This window comes from Aquila chrysaetos, chromosome Z, assembly GCF_900496995.4.
Source record: "Aquila chrysaetos chrysaetos chromosome Z, bAquChr1.4, whole genome shotgun sequence".
Classification (NCBI taxonomy): domain Eukaryota; kingdom Metazoa; phylum Chordata; class Aves; order Accipitriformes; family Accipitridae; genus Aquila; species Aquila chrysaetos.
The window spans coordinates 11,168,827-11,187,969 of NC_044030.1; the positions used below are offsets into that span (position 1 = coordinate 11,168,827).

At 45.3% G+C, this 19,143-nt stretch overlaps 2 protein-coding genes across 3 annotated transcripts; both read right to left on the reverse strand.

Annotated features, from left to right (window-relative positions):
- Positions 1–704: 704 nt before the first annotated feature.
- Positions 705–7,471, reverse strand: GNG10 (G protein subunit gamma 10). Its single transcript, XM_030003555.2, has 3 exons — positions 7,313–7,471; positions 3,682–3,813; positions 705–1,942 (listed from the first exon to the last, which is right to left on the reverse strand). The coding sequence occupies exons 1-2, from the start codon at positions 7,391–7,393 to the stop codon at positions 3,688–3,690; spliced, it is 207 nt and encodes a 68-aa protein (XP_029859415.1). The 5' UTR covers positions 7,394–7,471; the 3' UTR covers positions 705–1,942; positions 3,682–3,687.
- A 2,654-nt stretch (positions 7,472–10,125) lies between these two features.
- On the reverse strand, positions 10,126–17,869 carry DNAJC25 (DnaJ heat shock protein family (Hsp40) member C25). 2 transcript variants are annotated; one of them, XM_030003553.1, is made up of 4 exons: positions 17,537–17,869; positions 15,663–15,815; positions 13,877–14,347; positions 10,126–11,211 (listed from the first exon to the last, which is right to left on the reverse strand). In XM_030003553.1, exons 1-4 carry the CDS (start codon positions 17,852–17,854, stop codon positions 11,089–11,091), a joined length of 1,065 nt encoding a protein of 354 aa, XP_029859413.1. In that variant the 5' UTR covers positions 17,855–17,869; the 3' UTR covers positions 10,126–11,088. The 2 variants fall into 2 exon arrangements, with proteins under 2 accessions (XP_029859413.1, XP_029859414.1); XM_030003554.1 differs by having other exon boundaries at positions 10,126–11,208; positions 13,874–14,347.
- Between the last annotated feature and the right edge of the window lie 1,274 nt (positions 17,870–19,143).

A 19,143-nucleotide genomic window follows, 5' to 3' on the forward strand; every position in this document is an offset into this window, starting at 1 on the left:
CAGGCAGCCGTGTCTTCCCTCCGGGAGACTGCAGAATAACCACCACACTCGCAGGTACGCCAGGGTGGAGTGCTCCCAATCCACCTCGCAACGGCGGACAGGTCTTTCTATCCGCAGCTAGTGCAAGACGTGGATGAAGTCAGGTCCTGCAGTATGCTCACAGTGCTGCTCCTCTGACACGTGTTGACCGTGGTGCTCCAGCCGAAAGATGCCAGATGGAGCTGGGCAGGGCAGCCAAGAGACAACAGCAGCTGACTGACTGGCTGGCCAGCAGCAGCTGCTCTCTCCTCCACGCTGTAATTTGGCAGCTCCTTATGCCAGCTCAGCAGCCACTCCAGAACCCAAGCTCCAAGTGGGGACACTGAGCAGGAAAATGTATGCAGCAGTGGGGCCTGTGGAAAGAAACAGATGTGGCGTTTGCGGGGAGGCTTTATTGTGGGAGGTAGAAGAAATACGATGGGCTTGCCTGGAAGGCAATGGCCAGCAGCCAGATGCTGGCTGTTCAAAGACATTTGATGCATACTCACATCCCTCCCCTTCCCTCCCTGACTTGAGCATTTTGACCTCAATCTGAGCCTCTGATCACCTCTGTGCAAGTAAGAATAACCACGCTTCCTCTAGACTTCTGCAGTGTGTGCATGTGTCGAGTACTAAAAGAAAAACTGCCATGTTCAAATAGCCTACAATGAAAGGAAGCCAGTGCGTAAGGAAGGACGTTCTTTTTTGTATTTAGAAGCACAATACATACTGGCAATATTACGACTCTCATTTCAGTGTCTTCCTGCAGGACAGCAAGCCTGAAAATCTTTTGACAAAGACTGCACTGCCCGGAGGACGCTCATTGCACCATTTCAGTTAACATTACTGAAAATTAAATAGTCAGATTGCAAACTTCTTCCTTATAGTTTCAAAATGTATATGTGAGCCTGATAAACAGCAACCTTCTCTTCCCAAAAAGACAAATAGCTTGAGGCCTCCCCTCCCACTGCAAAATCAAAGTATCTTCTTCATTACAATATCTGCTCTTCCTTACAATCAAACAATGAGTTCAAAGCCGGTAGGGAAAGGAATTTTATTTCAAAACTTCTAAAAGATGAATACAAATAATAGAAAGTAGACAAAATTAAAAAACTATTAAAAAAGTTAGTTGTCCTTGTACAAGTGCTCTATAAAAAACTGAAGGCAAATGACCAAGCACATTTTAGTAAGTTTTGTGTATTACAAACCTTGACAATTATGCATGCAACTATCTTTTGGTGGTCATGGATTTTTAGTGTCTGTTTGGTCACATTTTAAACACATCAAGGAAATTCCACCATGGCAGTACCTTTACAAATACAAATTAGGGGAAGTATTACAGATTAGAAGTTTTGCAAGAAACACACCTTAGGAATCAAGCCTGTGCTACACATTGTGTCCAGCAGTTTCTAACATGTGTCATTTATGGAGTTAGATACACTTGAAAAATACCGTACTTGGTTCCAGGTCTTGCCAATGGAAGCAAAATTCCCCCCGAGAATATTACTTCAGCATAACTGTATTTAGTTTTATACTTTAACAGTTCACTTTTTGGATGTTTTATTTTGGAAAATACAAATAGTTTTTGCTATCATTCTGGTGTAACAGTTTACCAAGATAGGCATATATGATTTGGTAAAAATTCATGTTTTTCTTTTCTAAAATGTAAACTTCTCAAGTGATACATGTATAGTTAGCATAGTGTAGTAACAATGGTGACTATTATGAAAAGAATAAGGGTTACATTAAAAAACTTCAAGAACATTAGCAAAAGAGAGTGAAATATGGATACACAAGAACAAACAGATAAATATTTAGGACATTGTTTTAGCCACACAAAAGTTAGGACACAGAGACTTCTCTTGTGAAGGAAAGGCAGTTGTTATTCATGTCATGCTTGAAGGCAACTCTCCAGTGACCTTCCCTGTAAGAAGAAAAAAAAGGTTTATTAAATGCTGTCTTCCTAACCTGATACATTTCTCTTACAAATTGTAACACAAAAGCTCGTTTGCACCCAGAAAAACTGAATAACCACTTTCCTTCGTTGGATATTGGCATCCTTCAATATTATAAGAATTTTTAATTGGCTTTTTGACTTTGCTCTCATTTTCTACGATCCTAAGATAACTAAATAATAATAAACTACATAACTGATCTATCAGCAAAACATGACTAAATGACATCTTGGGCTGAGCTATACATTTCTAAAAGTATCATAAATTAACCATCAAACTTGTTTGAGAAAGTATTTTGTATCCTGTCTGGATGATGTAGTCAGACTTGAGTCCTAGAAATACATACATACACACACAGAGACACAAGAAAGAAAAAGTAGAAAGGCTGCTTCAATAACAAAACAACATATTCAACACTCACTATCAATTTTGTCTTATTTGCAGGAAGAATTAAGGTTAGCATCTAAACTGAGAAAAATCTTCTGCTTGTGCTTCCCCCCCCCCCCAAGTTTTTTGAGAAGAGCATCTCATGCTCAGTTGTTCTCTCTCTTCAAGTTCAATCCTGTTTTGTCAAACCTATGCAGCAACGATCAAACCCGTGCTATTGATGAGGCACAAGCACAACTGCAAGCTTGGGAACCCTGGCAGTAGAAAGGGCAAGATTTTACAATGACTTTATGTTCTAGTTTAAATTCTGCCCTCAAAGAAAACACATATTTTCACTTTGATAGCACTCTCGAAGAAAGAACAGAATTCAGTGGTTGTTCCACTCTCTGTAATTTTTTCAGCTCTTCAGCAAGAACTATTTTTATTTTTTCTTTTAAAGAAGAGTAACCCCTTCTGAATATCCTACTTCCATGTATGTTTGTCATGCGGAAGAAATGAGATTTTCCAACAAAAGTTATGGAGTGTTCCTGCCCAAGACTGCTAGCACGCACACATGGCCTTTCTTTCTCCTGCTGCAATCACTGGTATCTGTGTGACAGATGGGAGAGACAAGAGTGGGCATCACGGAATTGGATCCCAAAGATTCGCAAAGGCTGGAAGGTCACCCACTCACCCTGTAGGTGTTAACGTAGGTATAAGCAACTCAGTGCGCTAAGGCTGACAGAGCTTAGGGAGTATCTCATTCTTTAGACCTGTGCTGAAAAACGTTACAAAGGATGTGATTACAAGTCACCTCAGCTCCTCTCTGCTTCCACCGCTTTTGGTGCTGTACAAACATTAACACCAGAAGGAGCCTGAGGACAGACACAGCCAAATGAACTGCACTGTGACATTTAAGAAAAAATGTATTTTACCAAGGTTTTTCTTAAGCTGTGAGCTAGTCATCAGAGCACATGCAGCTGCCTCAGCTTTGTCTTACATCTTCAAGCTGGGTACATGACTGGTTTTTATGCCTGGCTGTGTCAAACACAGCTGTGTGTCACCGACAGTTTTTATTATTTTGGATGCTGCTAATGACCTTAGAGCTGCTCAAACACAAAAAAAAAACAAACAAAAAACCAACTCATAAACAAAACACCTGTAGAAAGAGCTGTAGGAAAGAGACATGCTTCAATTGCCACACCTAAAAGAAACAGAAAACAATTTGTAGAGCCAGTGGGGAACTGGTGAACTACCAAGAACTTGACATTCAAACAACTATCACCATCTGCCCTTCAGTTTCAAATCAGAGTTGTTGTCATGGTATCTGTGACTTTATTACCTGATTTCAGAGCAGAGCACAGGATCGGGGTTCTCGAAAGGGATTGCTCCCTGCAGGAACCCCAACAAGCAAGGCATCTTTGCAGGCATTCTGCATACAGTACTGCTGGAGTTCTGCAGCTGCCTGAGAGACCTGTGTAAAGGAAAAAGAAAAACAAATCCAGAGAGGAAACTAATTCATTCACAAGCATCTATTAGGCATTTCCTCTTGAAGAACCATTATCAAACAGAGCTGGAGAGCAGCCAAGTCAGCTCTTGGATTCTAAAACACCAAGTAAATCAGCACAGACGCACATTTACAAAGCTCCAATGAAACATGCATGAAATACTATGCCAGTGATGAGCCAGAGGACTGTAGAGGACTGAGGTGCGATGGAATTTGTCCTCATTAAACTGCAGGGCCGCGACCACAGTATTTTCCAATCTACTGTACTGTTTTCCGGTTTATGTTTGAACTTGTATCCTCAGATAATTTATAAAGAGGATTTTCATTTCCAAACAGAGCATGACAAGGAATGAAACCAAAAAGATGAGGATGAAAAGCTTTTAAGTGCAAATTGCCACCTTCCCCTGGCAGTGAAGTGAGAGCTTCAGATCCATGCTCTGGCCCCCAGAGAGGGCAGTCCAGAGCTGCAGAACAAGCCCAGGAACCCAAAGGCAAGGTGCCTCCAGCACTGAACTCACCTGCTCTCCCTGTGGACAGCACATCAGTCATGTGCCTGTATTTTTGCAGGAAAACATAGGGGAATTCCCAATTTCTCAGACATGCATTGGAAACAGCTGCAGGGAACTGTCAAAATCCATGCTGTCTGCTACATTTTTTATAAAAGGAAATACTGAGCGTACTGGTGGGAATACAAGTTCCCCTCTGACCTCACCTCTGCCTTCATTACAGGACTCCTGAAATACTGATTTTTCTTCCTACAGAACTTCACAGTGTTGCCAGCTGAGAGACGAGACAATACCCAGAAGGACCATTCACGCTTCCCAGCCTCCTGATTGAAGGGGCCACCCAGGAGCCCTGATGGGATTTTGGTTCTGGGCCATCCCATCTAACAGCATCTGGAAGTGCATGGGAAATCTGGCCTAGCGCATGCTTTTGTTTGCTATTTCATTGCTGTCCTGTTCACCACCTCCCAACTCTCCTCCAGGATGCTTATCCTGGTAACTGCCCGAATTTACCTGGCAGCTGTCAGCATTTCAGGGAGTTGTTAAGGCAAGCATTTTCCCACATGCTCCCAGGTTCTCTTGAGGGGAATTCCGGGAGAAGCATCCACAGCAAGGATCCCTGCTAGTCAGTGGGCTTTGCCACTCCTCCCTTCCTTGAGGAGAACCTTTTTCTGGAGGCTGCAAAGGTCTCCCACCCTGCCCAACTCCTTGGACCCCCTGCAGCATTAGCACCCTTGCCTTAACCACAGTGCCTGACCCCTTGCTGGTACCCAACTATGCACCACACGGCTATCAGGCAGAGGTGCCACTTGCCAACACTGATCAGGCCAAGGGTGCATGGAGCTTTTTCCTGGGAAAATGAGCAGAGTCATTCAGGGCACGGCTTGCCCTATGAGCATAGCACAGTTAGCCGTTCCTCGCTGTGTCTCCTGGCTCTTTGCTGCTGAACTCTGCAACACATACTGACCTACATATATCCTGGTGCTCCTGGAAAGATAAAAACCCTGATTTTTGGTATCTGTGTGAGAATTATCTGTACAGCAGCAGACTGTTGTTCTAGGACAGATCTGCCTACTCTTAGCCCTAACTGTGCCCCTATAACATACTTCACTCCTCGAGTTCAGACAGAAAATACAAGGGTTTCTGCCATTATTTCATCACATGACAAACACATTCCCTGCAGCAGCTGCCTGTGTGCAAGATGTGTGTGGGTACTTCTTTCCTACTTGGTTTCCTCTTTCTGAAAATATTGTTCCTGTCTGCTTTTTTAGCTGGCAGGGTAAACAAAATCGCCATTGGAACTTTGTAGTATGGGATGTATTTTTAAAAATCCTTTCATATCCAGCTTCTGTCTGAAAACACATTGTCTATTCAAAGCAGCCAAAACAATGTTTTCTCCTTGGTGTCTGCTAAAACTGATTCAGGTGGGTTTTCACCAGGTCAATATATTCCTCACTGTTTTTACACCGCATGTCAAAAAATCCAGGTGAAACTTTTTATAAGACACATTTTTCATCATGCATCATTTCACTTGTGAAAAAGACATGAACAGGTTCCTAGAACAGCAGACCTGGAAAAAGACTGCTGTGCACAATGCTGCAAGAAAGGTGAGACTGAAGTCTCACCTGGAGACCTTCCTGGAGATGAAGCAAACCCTCATTAAAGATGTAGCCTTGAGAAGTCCAGCTTCAGAATATGTTACCGCCACAAAGTAACCCCCAATAAACTACAAACTGTATTTTTTATACCAGCTCCAGGTCTTCTCCCAAAAAAGCAGGGAGGTGGTATATGCCTCAAAATGAGCAGAACAGAGATCCAGGCTACTGCTGGTGGTATAAAGCAACAGAAGTGTTTGGTCAATCATTTCTGCATTAGACAATATCCCTCTTGCCACAAGAGCCTACACTTCTACTCTGCATCATGCTGTTTCTCACAGATTCCCACACATCATTGGAGTGATAAGCTTACAATCACTTCTAGTGAATCAAACACCTTCTAATTCAGTATTCACTAATAAAACTTAGTAACATTAATGAATTGATTGGGATGATGTCCAAAAGCCATAGCAGCTTCACCTTGGAATGAGCACTTCAAGTTTTCAGCAGCCCAGGACAGGAATAGTGGCAAAAGGTATTCTAAATTATTTTTAAATCAATTAGCGAAGTTCCTGCAGCTCAGTACACTGGCACTCTGTCAGACTGAGGAAGATGGTGTTTTGTGACTGGCCAGAGAAAAATGGCGAGTGCATGGAGGTGGTAATTGAAGAGGAAAGTGCAGAATACAAATTAATTTGACCATCATCACAGCCTGTGTCGTGGCTGGAAAGAGTCATTTTTGCAAAGCAGTTGTGGACACACACACCCACACCCCCCACCTGCTGGGAGCCAAGGGCAGTCTTGGACGCATCTGTATGGGTGAATCTGGGCTGCCAGAGCAAAAGAACCCAACCAAACCCAAACCTTAGGAGACGGCAGATGACAGGGCCGCCTCACGAGCTTGTCTTTGTCTGGAAATCCGCAGGCAGCAGGAGGTTCGTGCATGCGTAGAAAATCGCCTGCTTTCCCCGAGTGTGTCAGCGGGTACAAAAATACACCGCCTCTCCCCGCAAATCCCGCCGGCGCTCAGAAGCGGGGCCGGGGCGGGGGGGCGGCTGGCTCAGCTGTGAGGAGCGACTCCCGATCCTCAGGCTCGCTTGTGCAGAGTTAACGGGGTGCTGCCGTGTGACTTACCGCGGCTGCTTCTGCCAGGGAACGGCACTTACCCACCGCGCCGGCGGGGCCGGGAGCCGGGGGGCTCGCAGTCGCAGTCGTCGTCCCCCGCCGGGGGGGCCACAGGCACCCCTCGCCCCCTTCTCCCCCCCGACTCCGCTCCCAGGGCGGGCGACGCGGGCGGCCCAGGCAGCAGCGGCCGGAGCGGCTCCTCGCCGCCGCCTCCCGCCGCGCCGGCCCCCCGCCCCGCCTCACCTTGATCCTCTCCACCGCCGCCTCCAGCTTCAGCTGCTCCACCAGCCGCTGCATGGTGCTCAGGCTGCCGCCCGACGACATGCCCGGGCCGCGGGGAGGCGGGCGGGCGGGCGGCGCGGCTCGGCTCGGCTCGGCTCGGCTCCCCCCGCGCCGCGGAGCCGCCCCGGGGAGGGGCCGGGGCCGCTCCGCCCTCAGCCCCCGCGGCACCACCGCCCTTACCGCGGCCCTGCGGGAGGGCTCAGGCTGCTTCGGGGGCGGAGAACCTTGATGGTTAAAACAGGACGGGGAGGGCGAGAAAAACAAAAAACAAAAAAAAAAAAAAAAAAAAGGAAGGGGGGGGGAAGGGGGGAGAAGGGGAAAAAATGGAGGGGAAAAAAGCGAGAAAAAGGAAAAAAGAAAGAAGGGGAGAAAAGGGGAGAAAGAAAAGCAGAGGGAGAGAAGTGGCGGAGAAAGGGAGGGAGAAAAAGTGGAGAAAAGGGAGAAAAGAGAAAAAAAGAATAAAGGAAAAAAGGGGAGGGAAAAGAAGGGGGGAAAGGAAAAGGAAAAAAAAAGGAAAAAAAGGAAAGAGCAGAAAGGGAGTTCTAAACATCCTGCAAAGATTTAACAAAAAGCCTGCTGTGCCCACAGGCAGCTGTTAAGCTCAAACCACCCGGCAGCTGCTGCCAGCATTGCTGCATTCCCCCCCCACCCCATTCATCACCATTTCACTAGTGACCATAAATAAGTCACTTCACTTTTTGGTGGGGGTTTGCCAGCTATCAAGAGTTTGCTGGCCTGTTAAAAAGTTGGCAGGGTGAAGCTCATAGCAGCAGGTGATTGCTCTCAACATAGGGACAACCAGCCATGGACATGCTTGATCCTCAATCAAAGCCTCAGCATGGTCATGGAGAAGACTCTCACTGAATGTGAAAGGCCCTGACTCTGAATACCATTTGCATATTGAGTGAAATGCACCTTTCATCTTATATACACTATGTATTTGAAAGTACATACATGCTACAAAACAGATACAGTTCCTTGAAAAAAGTTGAAAGGAGGTAAGGTGGCTCTCCTTCAAGATCCTATTTACCTTGCCACACTTCTCCACACAAAGATCTCACTGCTACCCAGTACCAGCAATACTTGTGCATGCAAACACTTTTCTCTGAAGTCATCTTGATTTACACTGGCTTTACCAGGTATAGTATTGTATCTCCCAGCAGTCTCACTCCTTTTCTTTTTTTTTTTTTCCTCTTATGTATATAATTGCTTTGTCAACTTTATTTCAAGATAAAGTAGGGCCTGAAAATTTATCCCCAGAAGATGGACATCATTTAGAACTACAATGAGATGTTAGGCTAGAAATGCTCAGTAGCCTCAGCTAATGACTTATCACTGCAATGCTGACAGCTTTGTAAAGGCACATGAGGTTTTTTTCTATCCTCCATCATGGAGATGTGACTGCAGCGTCACTGCCGAGGAAATTTTTGCTGTGGCCCATGAATTTATGCCTGCATCTGCTTATTTTCAAAGGGCTCATATGTTGAAAAAAGAGGGAACTCCAAGTCCAGCCTGCAGAGCAGCTCACTTCCAGCAGGTCATACAACAGCTGCCGACTTTCCCTTCTCCACTCACTCGGTATCAGGCCACAGTTTTGGAGATAATACACTATTGCCACTGAAAGACACAGTTCTGTCCTCCTCAGGGACTGCCCCTCCATTGGACCGATTTTCTGCTGCAGTGTCAGGTCAGGAAGTTAATCTTGATTAGAACTAACGTAGGCAAAAAGAGAAAACAGAGCTGTGTTTTGACTACCTATTTGTATAACCCAAATACTTGGCTTGGGAGTGAAAGGATGGAGCAAAGTGAGGCACCAGAGCAAGAGCAGCAGAGCTGTTAGCCTGTGAAACTGTGGCCACAGGTTTAGATACTCTTGCCTGCACTTGCCTGGTTCTCTCCCAGATATGTCTTATCTAATGATCAACACCATTTTACTTGTGCTTACCTTTACTCCCTTTGTCTCTATCACAGCAGCTTAATCTTCTCCCTTGCACTCTTGCAGGAGACTGTGTTTTGGGGGATGAAGCAGCAACAGACCCAAGCTGTGAAGGTCTCTCACTTGATGAGCATCTTCGCAGTGTCCCTGCCACACCACTACAGTGTCCCTAAGATTACTTCATGAAAGCAGGCATAGCTTATTCTAGATACCTTCTCTAACAAGTTTTAGAGTTGAATTGACCATTAAATACAAAGTTAATTAAGTTTACAGCTACTCTACATGCAGCAGAGATAAAGGACAAATCTAGCAGTTCCTCTTCTATTTTATTAATGCATACAGAAGTTAACCATCTAGCATAGTACTTCTACCATGCTCTTGAATATGTATTATTTTAAACAGAAAACAGATGACATTCCAAGAACTAGTGAAAGCTAAACTAGCAAGAGAGGCATAGAGAACAGAAACTCTTCCTCAAAGAATGAAGACAGGTCACCTTTGCAGAATCAGAAACGTCTTGCTTCAAAAATTAATCAATAAGCATTTAAAAACTTTTAGCTATTATAGGCTTTGGCAGGAGTAGCAAGTTCAAGAGCTTCTCTCCCAGAACTAATCTCCACAGAAGCCAGCTAACCTAGCACTGTTTTCAGCAGAAACACTTCTGAGGAACTTGCTGTTACAGATGTGATAAACAACAGGAAAAGCCCAACCCGGCTATGCTCCCCACCTGCCCCTTCCCCAGTAAAATTCCTGAACAGAAATATGGCAAGAGAATCCCTCTTACCAGCAAAATCATGGAAACTCTGACCTCAGACACATCACACAGGAAACCACAGCATGCTGTTGTGCATTATTTATTCTAAGTACTCTGAGGTCTGATCAGAAGAGATAAACATAAAGAATACTTTAGATTTAGAATTTAAAGCAAATTCAGTATGTATATTATATAAACTTCTATTTACATAAGGCATCAAAATTGCCCTTTTTAACAAAAGGGTCATTTTCCCTTTTACCAATACTTTGGTGAAAGAAATGTCACATGTAGTAGACTAGTATTCACTGGTATACTACTACTGAACAAGCAGGTACAATCCAACATACAAGATGAAAAACCAAACACAAAAGATCTAAGCATACTATTTCATTAATCACTCTGTAAAACAAATAATCACTCTGTAGAAAAAAGAATTAAGGCTTGTTTGCATCACAATAATGATCAATCATGCATCATTTACTCCCACAAAGAATAAAATTCATTTTCAACTGGAGCAGGAACAGCAAAAGAAGTAGTCTGGTATAATCCCCATATTGTCTACATCAAAAAACAATTTGGCATCTTAGAAAGTAGATTGAAAAGTAGGGGGAAACAGAGAAAAAAAAAAAACAGAAAAGGGCCTTGCTTCAGAACCCTTCATAAGCATTTCCAGTGTCCTTTTGCAAGAACCCTTCAGTTTAAAAAAGGAAAAAAAGGACTTTCAAGGACTGATCTAGAAATGTATTCTAAAGACTAAAGTTATGGTTCCATTGATCATGAATATGAAATATGTAGAGAAAATACATTGTTTGGAATAATGAATTCCACACTGAGATCCCCAAGTAAATGGCATATATACATTGAGCTGAGACTGTTTAATAGGTCTGATCTATAAAAATGGTAAACCTGTATTATTTTTCGGCCTGATTTAATAATTCCTGAGTTTTAGATCACTGCTGAGCCACAGCAGACAAAACTCTGAATGATGTAGTGAAAAGTTTTACAAATAATTTTCAACATCAGCACAGACTTTTTTTTCAGCAACTTTCAATCATCAATAAAAGTCAGTCTGCCAGGTCCTTCATTTTTCATCCACCGCCGATATCTCTTCCATCGAGGATCCAAGGCCATCTTCTTCTTTAACTCCTCCTCTTGTTGTCGTTTATAGATCTGACAGACAGACAAAAGTTTTTAGTAAGGCTGAAGAAACAGCTTAAGTGAAACTCAAGGAGGGGGTGTAAGCATTCATAGTTCAACTGGCTTACTGTTTTTACAGAAGACTGAATTGCAACATAGAAGCAGACCTTTACCAACATAAAGTGGAGTACCTTCAGCTGAGGAACCTACTGGCTGTCATTGAGATGCTTTGCATTTTTGCTGAGAGTAGAACTGCCTCCTTGTAAGGCCATGCTGCAAGCTCCAAAACTTTTTTTGCTAAAGAACTAAATGCTCATGCATTTGACAAAATTTACAGTAAAGAACTGCTAACGCTCAGAAAGCTACATTTTGAGTCCCTTTTCAGCACACATACCATTCAACACAGTTCAGCTCCTCACTTTAGCTGTTTTCCCATTTCAAAGTCATTGTCTAGATAGAATACTGCTATGGAACTTTTTATTCCTAATTAAGTTTCTCAATTAAGTTATCTCAATTAAGTATATTAATATCGCTGCATTAAGTATTGGCAGTACCAAATGATAAGTAATTACATTCTGTCAAGAAATGGTGCCATTGTAATGAAATCCACAATTATCAGAAGAGTCAAGTATCTAAAAAAGAGCAACAGCATCTGCATTTTTATTCTGGAAGGCAGTTCATGTAGATACAGCCAGCGTAAATCTCAACCCCATACAGGTTTATGTCATCTCAGTGTCATCTGACTTCTTTCCAGAAGGGAATTAAATTTAAGGTTCTGCTATGCATGAACAAGATTTTAAAAACATTGGAGATGGCTTTATAAATACACCAGCTCAATGTTCAGTTATCATACAGGTTTTAAGAATTACTAGGAAATTAACGGGGGGGAGGGGAAACCACCCAAACATTGTGGAGCTCCATGACGTACCTGTGTATTGAATTCTCAGTCTTTCCCACCCTAAAAGGACATTGGAAAACTGAACAATATGCAGATAGGCATCTCCAGTGATCAAAGAACAGAGAAGCTTTTGGGGAAAAACACCTAAGCATATTTTTCAGCCTAGAGAAGACACAACTAAGTTTCAAGTAAGAATATGGTAGTGGTACACAGGAGCACTTGTAGCACAAGAAAAGAGAATAAAGCATGATTATTCTCCATTTCCAGTAATACAAAAACCAGTAAGTGTCCGTGTGGCTTCAAAAAAAACCGTCTGCTACACGTATTGCTGAACTCATGACCAGATGGCACAGCAGACACTGGAAGTTTTAATGCATTCAGGGAGTGACTAGGTAAGTTTATTAAAGAAAAACTCATTAAAGCAATTACCTACAAAGACACCATTTCCTTTTCAGGAAGTCTCAAAGCTGCAAATTACACTGGATAAATATTGCTATACAGGTGCAACTTTCCTGTATTCTTCACTAAAAATCAACTGCTGGCCACCACAGGAGAAGAGTTCGGGCTAAACAGACTTCACTTCTGGCAAATACAGCTCTTTTATATTCAGTGACCAAAACATCACTAGTTAAAAACAGCATGGATCCCAACCACGTATTTTTTCCTCTACAACAACAGGATATTCACCCTATCTTACTTTTTCTATATAACATCTCCTTTGACTAGTAACATTGCTAGAAAACAATCTGCAAGTCCAAAGATCAAGTAAACCCATCATAATTCAACATGTGTAAGTACGTGTCAGCTAACCCTTTCCTTACATTAGCATCAATTTTACTATTTTCCTCTTCAAGTTTCTAGATTAATTCACCCTGCCTACTTTTAAAGATGCATTCTCTTATCTTTGGTGCCCTGCCAGCAGCAGAGGCAGTTCTGCCACCATCACATTTCTTTTCCCAGCATATGCAGAGCAGCAGCAGCATCTCTTCTTCCCCTTAAGCAGGCAGAGTTTGGATTCTCAGTTTCTCTTCTAAAAACCTCCCACCCAGATGGCCCACAGATGAGCTTCTGCAGAACAATGAAAGTGTTTTGTCAATCTGCCACTCCCCAGTACTGAAGTCATTCTGGACTGCAAATTCCATGCTGTGGCTAATGTTCTTTCACTGCTTTCAAAGAAAGCTTAAAAAAAAATACATACTGACTATTTAGTAACTGGCTACCCATGGCTAGAGTAACAGTTGTGCGCAATGGTATTTCATATGCCATCTTTACTTGAATAGGTATACAGCACAGCAATGACAGTCCCTGACCCACTGAAGGAGAAAGAACTATCAAGGGCCAGTTTAAAAAAAACAAGCTAGGAATTAATGGCTTAGAAGACTGATAAAATAGGAGTTTCAGATGATCCAGGTAATTCTTATTATAAATTACTACTGTTAGGAGAACAGTCTTCAACCTACTGTAATAACTTTGTCATACCACATTGTTAGGGTATCTATGCATACAACACTTAGTTGAATCTGATGAAAGGCTTTCTTATAACAATCACAGGTGGATGTCCCCAGACCAAGCAAATCCCTTCCTATATCCATGTGCATGGTCAGAAGCTGTTGTCTACCAGTCCATGAGCACAAGAAAACACAACCGAGTGGTTGTCTAACAGTTTTCAATTTAGAAAGCAATAGCTAAAATTGAAGCAATGCTTCACACATCCCTGTTCCAAGCACCTTCACAAAACAGCTGTTTTTACTCTGGGAGAGCTAGGTAACTAACATTAGCTTTTCCACTAGAGCTACTCACCTCATAGTTTTCTCGTATCCACAGTTGCCGTTCAAGAAAAGTTTCTTTTTGATGATCTTCTAGGCTGTCAAACTGAGATTGAGACATTTTCATGTACCTTCGTATGATATACAGCTTCTCTTCCACACCGTACTCTTGCCCTTTAATAGTGAAACGATAAATCCACCAACAGTACCAAACTATGTATTTGCACAAGTAAAAAGGAGCAAGAACGATCTGAAATAGAAGGATATCATATATCTTGGGCTTCTGATAACCGCCTTTTATATCTATTTTATTTTTAATGATGTCTTTGATGATTTCTTCCTCTTCTTCACGAATTTCTTCTTTAGACCGCCTGTTCTTGCCTTTTTCTTTAGTCTTGTTGAGTAAACCTTGCTGCCTGGCAATCTCAGTAGCTTGTATACGGTATTTTGGCACTGTTGCTAGGTAATTGATAGCCTCATTGTAACTACTCCACCAGCTGAAGAACTGTAATTGAAGAACAATAAAAGTAAAAAACCATGGTTATATACAGACACATTCCTATTTGGAGGTTTGCCAGGAAAAAAATAATAATGCTGTCATACCCCTTTAATCACAATTAGATTACAGTGAGGGTAAAAACTGAAGGTAACAGTACTTCTTCTGCAGTATTACAGAAGCTATAATTATTCCTCCAAACTTAGTAAAGCGTCTGGAAAACAGATGCATAGATGTGTACCTTGCAGCAATATACAGTGATGAGGAAGGACAAGCAGACACTGTTCAGGTTGGTTTTGTTCACAAGAAAATAGTAATCTCCTGGAAGTTAATGCTAGGCTGTGCCAGCCATTCTCAGACACTCCCTGTGATGGTTTTGGCTGCGATAGAGTTAATTTTCTCCATAGCAGCTTGTAAGGGGCTATGTTTTGGATTCGTGACAAAAACCATGTTGATAACACAGGGATGTTTTCCTTACCACTGAGCAGTACTCACACAAGAGTCAAGCCCTTTTCTGCCTCTCACCCCACCAGAGAGTAGGCTGGGGGTGCACAAGAAGTTGGGATGGGACACAGCTGGGACAGCTGACCCCAACTATGGATTTATAAATAAAGTAGCTGGTACAGGAACATTTCATTATAAAATTGTTATCCATTTAAAATAATTAAACATGGATTAAGTACCTGGCAATCTCATTAGTCTGACAGGATTCACTTCACAAGATTCAACAACCCTCTCTAATCTCCAGTTTCCCGCTGAATTTCAATGAGGACCAAAAACCCCAAACAACAAATCTGAAATATAGTGCCTGGGGTGAACATGTGTACTGGGGCAACTTTTTTAAAAAAGCAGCATTTCACACCATTCGCCAAGACAAAGGGTAGACATATACACTTTATACAACCTTAACAAAGGCCAAGAAGCAGAAACAACAGAAAGCAAGAGAGAGGCAAATCAGTTTACACAGATGTTTACACTGAATTTGCAATCATCTGGCAGCTGGACTGCAGGAAAGTGACTCCACTTACAGCCACAATAAGAAATAAGAGGTGAAATGAAACTCTGCCATTGGAAGCAAGTCTGAAGAGAAATAAGGTACTTGATTGAATATGCCATTGGAATTTATTATTACAAGCTCTCAAACTCTGATCAACATATTTTTGTTTTATCTTCCAATATCCCACTAAAAAGTGAGCTATCTGCACCACAGAATAAGCTGCCTCCTCACTGACACTGTTTAACACCTGGCACATTGAGAGCTACAGATACTTCTATTCCCACTCAGAAACTCACTGAGGAGTGTCACATAAACATGGAATTTTACCTGGAACACGGAGATGGCACACACCGTAACTAGAATCACTATCCTGACATCCACTTTAGGTGCCAATCTCCTGCTGTAGTAGTGATAGTAATGCCTGTAATACTCTTCAGGATGATCCAACATGTAGTCATAATCTTTACGCATCTCTTCATCCTGCAGGAAGAGATGAAAAACATGCACGGGTTCAGATTCCTGTTTTCACTTACTCTGTTATAGCTGTGTTTTACACCTCATTAATGACCATGCTGCTGTAAAATTGGCAATAGCTCGACCAACTATGAAGCACAGAGGAAAATCTTTGGTCCTTTTCTCATATTCTCTATTAATTTGTTCTCACACTCATCTGCCCACACACCTCTCACATATGTGGTCTTAAATGCGTAAGCACGCACTGCATGCAGACATTTAACACCGAAATAAAGACAGGCAACTGAAATCCAGATAATAAGGATTTGTAACTTCTGAATGGGAAATCCAGATGGACTAGAGTTAGTAAATATCACTCAGGAAAAGACTTTCAGATGAAGAGCCTGTTAAGAGCTTGTTTTACAATTCTTTTAGAATTAGCTTACAGGGCTGTGGAATCTGTCCAGTGGAAGACCATTTCAAAACCTCATTGTTCGCATTTTCTCAGGAGTTTTTCTCATTTTCACCCACATAATTAAGAAGTGAGAAATCTAATTTTTTCAGCCTCAGCTGCATTCCTTTCCTACCCGCAAAAAAATTCCCTTTTTTCTCCCTTGCAGCCTTAAAACACTTACAAGTTTCTTTCTCCCATTCCTGAGTTCCGTCTTTGCCAAGCCACACATATTTTGCCCTGATAAGCCTCCCTTACAGATCCCATATGCTACTCGAGTCGCTGTTACTTTTTTGTGTAAAGGTATACCTCTAAGATAAAGCCCAGCCAGTTCATTTTAAATACAACGGGATTTCCAAGAGAACAAATCCTACATACAACGGGATTTCCAAGAGAACAAATCCTACATACAACGGGATTTCCAAGAGAACAAATCCTACATACAACGGGATTTCCAAGAGAACAAATCCTACATACAACGGGATTTCCAAGAGAACAAATCCTACATACAACGGGATTTCCAAGAGAACTGTATCCTGCCCCCCGCCGCACTCTTGGACTGGTTATTGAAGAAGTTTTTGCGTTTCCCCCCCCCCCCCCCTTCCCTGACTGCTGGCAGGAAGCAAGCCGGTTAAGTCCAGACAAAGGAATGCAAACCCGAAGCCGCAGAGCCTGCCGCGATGCACCCAGGTGTAAACCCGAGGGGCTCCGACCCTCCCTGGGGAAGAGACACCTGCGGGATGCGCACGGCCGAAGTCAGGCAGAATCCCGACGTTTAAGCCGCGTCTCTTTTGACGCACGCTTCAGGTCCAGATGCGGCAGGCAAGCGAGTCGCAGCCGTCGAGCAAAATTTGGAGGGGATTATGCACCTTCCAGCGTTTTGGTTGTTTTTTTTTTTTTTTTAAAGCCACGGTTCTTCTTCTCGCAACATGCGACGGCTTCGCTTCGCTGCCCGCTCCTAGGGCGCTCGCTGCCCAGACGGGTAACTGAAGCTCCGCCGGAGGAGGGAGGCGAGGAGCGTGCGGCGGACGGCGCTCGCCCCAGCCCCGCACCTACCCGCCCGGACACCGCCCCCGCTCCCCACACCGGACCGCCGCGGGAAGCGCCGTCGCGGGCAGACGCGCCGCGGGGCCCGGCGCCCTGCCCGCCCGCTCTCCCCGCTCCCCGGCCCACCACCACCACCGCCGCCGCCCCCCCACACGGCACCCCGCCACCCCGGGGCGGCCCCCTCCGCCGGCCACCCGCGCTGTCTCTTACCGGAGCGGCTCCGGCCGCGGCGGCGGTCCCGCTCTCTCACCTTGAGGGTCTCGTAGGCGGTGGCGATGAGGAGGAACTTCTCGTGCGCCGCTTGCGGGCCACCGCCGCCCGGCGCGGCCGGCTCCCCACGGTAACGGTCGGGGTGGTACTTGCGGGCCAGCTGCCGGTAGGCGCGGGCGATCTCCGCCTTGCTGGCCTGCCGGCTGACGCCCAGCACCTCGTAGCACACGCTCCGCCCGCAGTAGAGCCCCTCCGTCAGGCCCCGCGCCGCCCGCGGCAGGAGCGCCACGCACAGCCACAGGCAGAGCAGCCGGGCCGGCCCCGCGCCGCGGCCACCCGCCGCCGCCGCCGCCGCCATTTCACTGCCGCCGCCGCCGCCCGCGCCCTGCGCAGGCACTTGCGCACGGCCCGGGGGGCGGGGCCGGCGGGGAGGAGGCGGGGTCTCCTCGCGGCACCCGCCGGGGCCGGCGCCCCGCCGCGAGCAGCGGGGTCGCGACAGAGGAGCGGTCGCGACGGAGCCCTGGCTGGCCGTGGCGATCTTTGTGCTGCTGTCCCCCCGCCTGTCCCCGCTCGTTCTCTCCTCCCGGGAGGAATCTTTTGAAACTCGCCCCGAAGCCGGCTCTAATTTAAGCTCAGCGTTGCAGGGCTCGGGCTTCGCCCTCCGGTTCGCGTTGTTGGACCGGTGTGATTTAACTGTCGGTCCCCGCAGGGCCTCCCGGTACGCGCACACACAGCGCGTACCCCGCGGAAGGTGTGTTGGGGAGCGCTCCTGCTGCCTGACGTGCAGGCGGCTGCCCCCGATGGCGGCGGCAAAGGAGAGGGTCTGAGGGGTCCCTCCCTTAAAACGGGCGTCTGGCCTCACAGCTGCTGCAGCAGGTCTGCCGCCTTAGACCTTTCTCACCCAAAGGCTCGTTTTGGAAACGAGGACTACGCCCCTGCTTCAGTAGAACTGGCAGGAACGTTGCCTCGATAGTGGACCTTTCCCGGGAAAACCGGATTGACACTTGATGCTGGCAATACCCGCCACAAAAATACTCGGCTCATCGGAGGACGCACGCTGTTCTTCTGCTGGAAATGAGCATGCACTTCTGGCCTCCTCTGTCTGTCTCCTTTTTGCGTTAATAAACGTTTATCCCTTCCTTGAGAGGTGGATGAGTCCCAAATCTGCCTCTGCAAAAAAATTCCACCTCTTTGGAGCTCATTAAGAGTCCAGCCCCTCAGTGCTGGAGGCTGACATTCAACTCCTCAGATCCGGAGCTTAACAAATATAGCAAAACCTGTCCACCGCCAGTTTTGTCCCCCTCCCGCCCCGACTTGAGAAAGCAGCTAGTTCTTTGACACGGTGTTACCCGGGGCTCACTTCTGCCAAGAAGAACGGGCTCTGGAGCTGTTGGGAGAGGTCATCGGCTGAGCCCATGCCGCCTGCAGGCAGCATTAAAACAGCTGGCAAACGGTCGCCACGCTGCCTGCCGTCAGGTACATGCCGGGGGTGTCTTGCAGCCTCTTGCCGGTAAGGCAAGTACCTCACGGAGATTACAGCCGGCATGGACTAGCTCGGGAGAAGGATGCTGCGGGGTGGTCACGCCTTTCTCCCGCAGTCTCAGCAACCCCAAACCGGCACGTAAGGGACTTCACGGTGCAGGTTTC

What these genes read in the sequence shown, in the direction of transcription:
- DNAJC25 (XM_030003553.1), bottom strand. Translation starts at nt 17,854, where the DNA reads ATGGCGGCGGCGGCGGCGGCGGGTGGCCGCGGCGCGGGGCCGGCCCGG. An exon ending in CCGCCTACGAGACCCTCAAG is followed by an intron (nt 15,816 to 17,536) that starts GTGAGAGAGCGG and finishes CTCTTCCTGCAG; the next exon opens with GATGAAGAGATGCGTAAAGA. An exon ending in GTGCCATCTCCGTGTTCCAG is followed by an intron (nt 14,348 to 15,662) that starts GTAAAATTCCAT and finishes CTTCAATTACAG; the next exon opens with TTCTTCAGCTGGTGGAGTAG.
- GNG10 (XM_030003555.2), bottom strand. Translation starts at nt 7,393, where the DNA reads ATGTCGTCGGGCGGCAGCCTGAGCACCATGCAGCGGCTGGTGGAGCAG. An exon ending in CGGCGGTGGAGAGGATCAAG is followed by an intron (nt 3,814 to 7,312) that starts GTGAGGCGGGGC and finishes TCCTTTACACAG; the next exon opens with GTCTCTCAGGCAGCTGCAGA.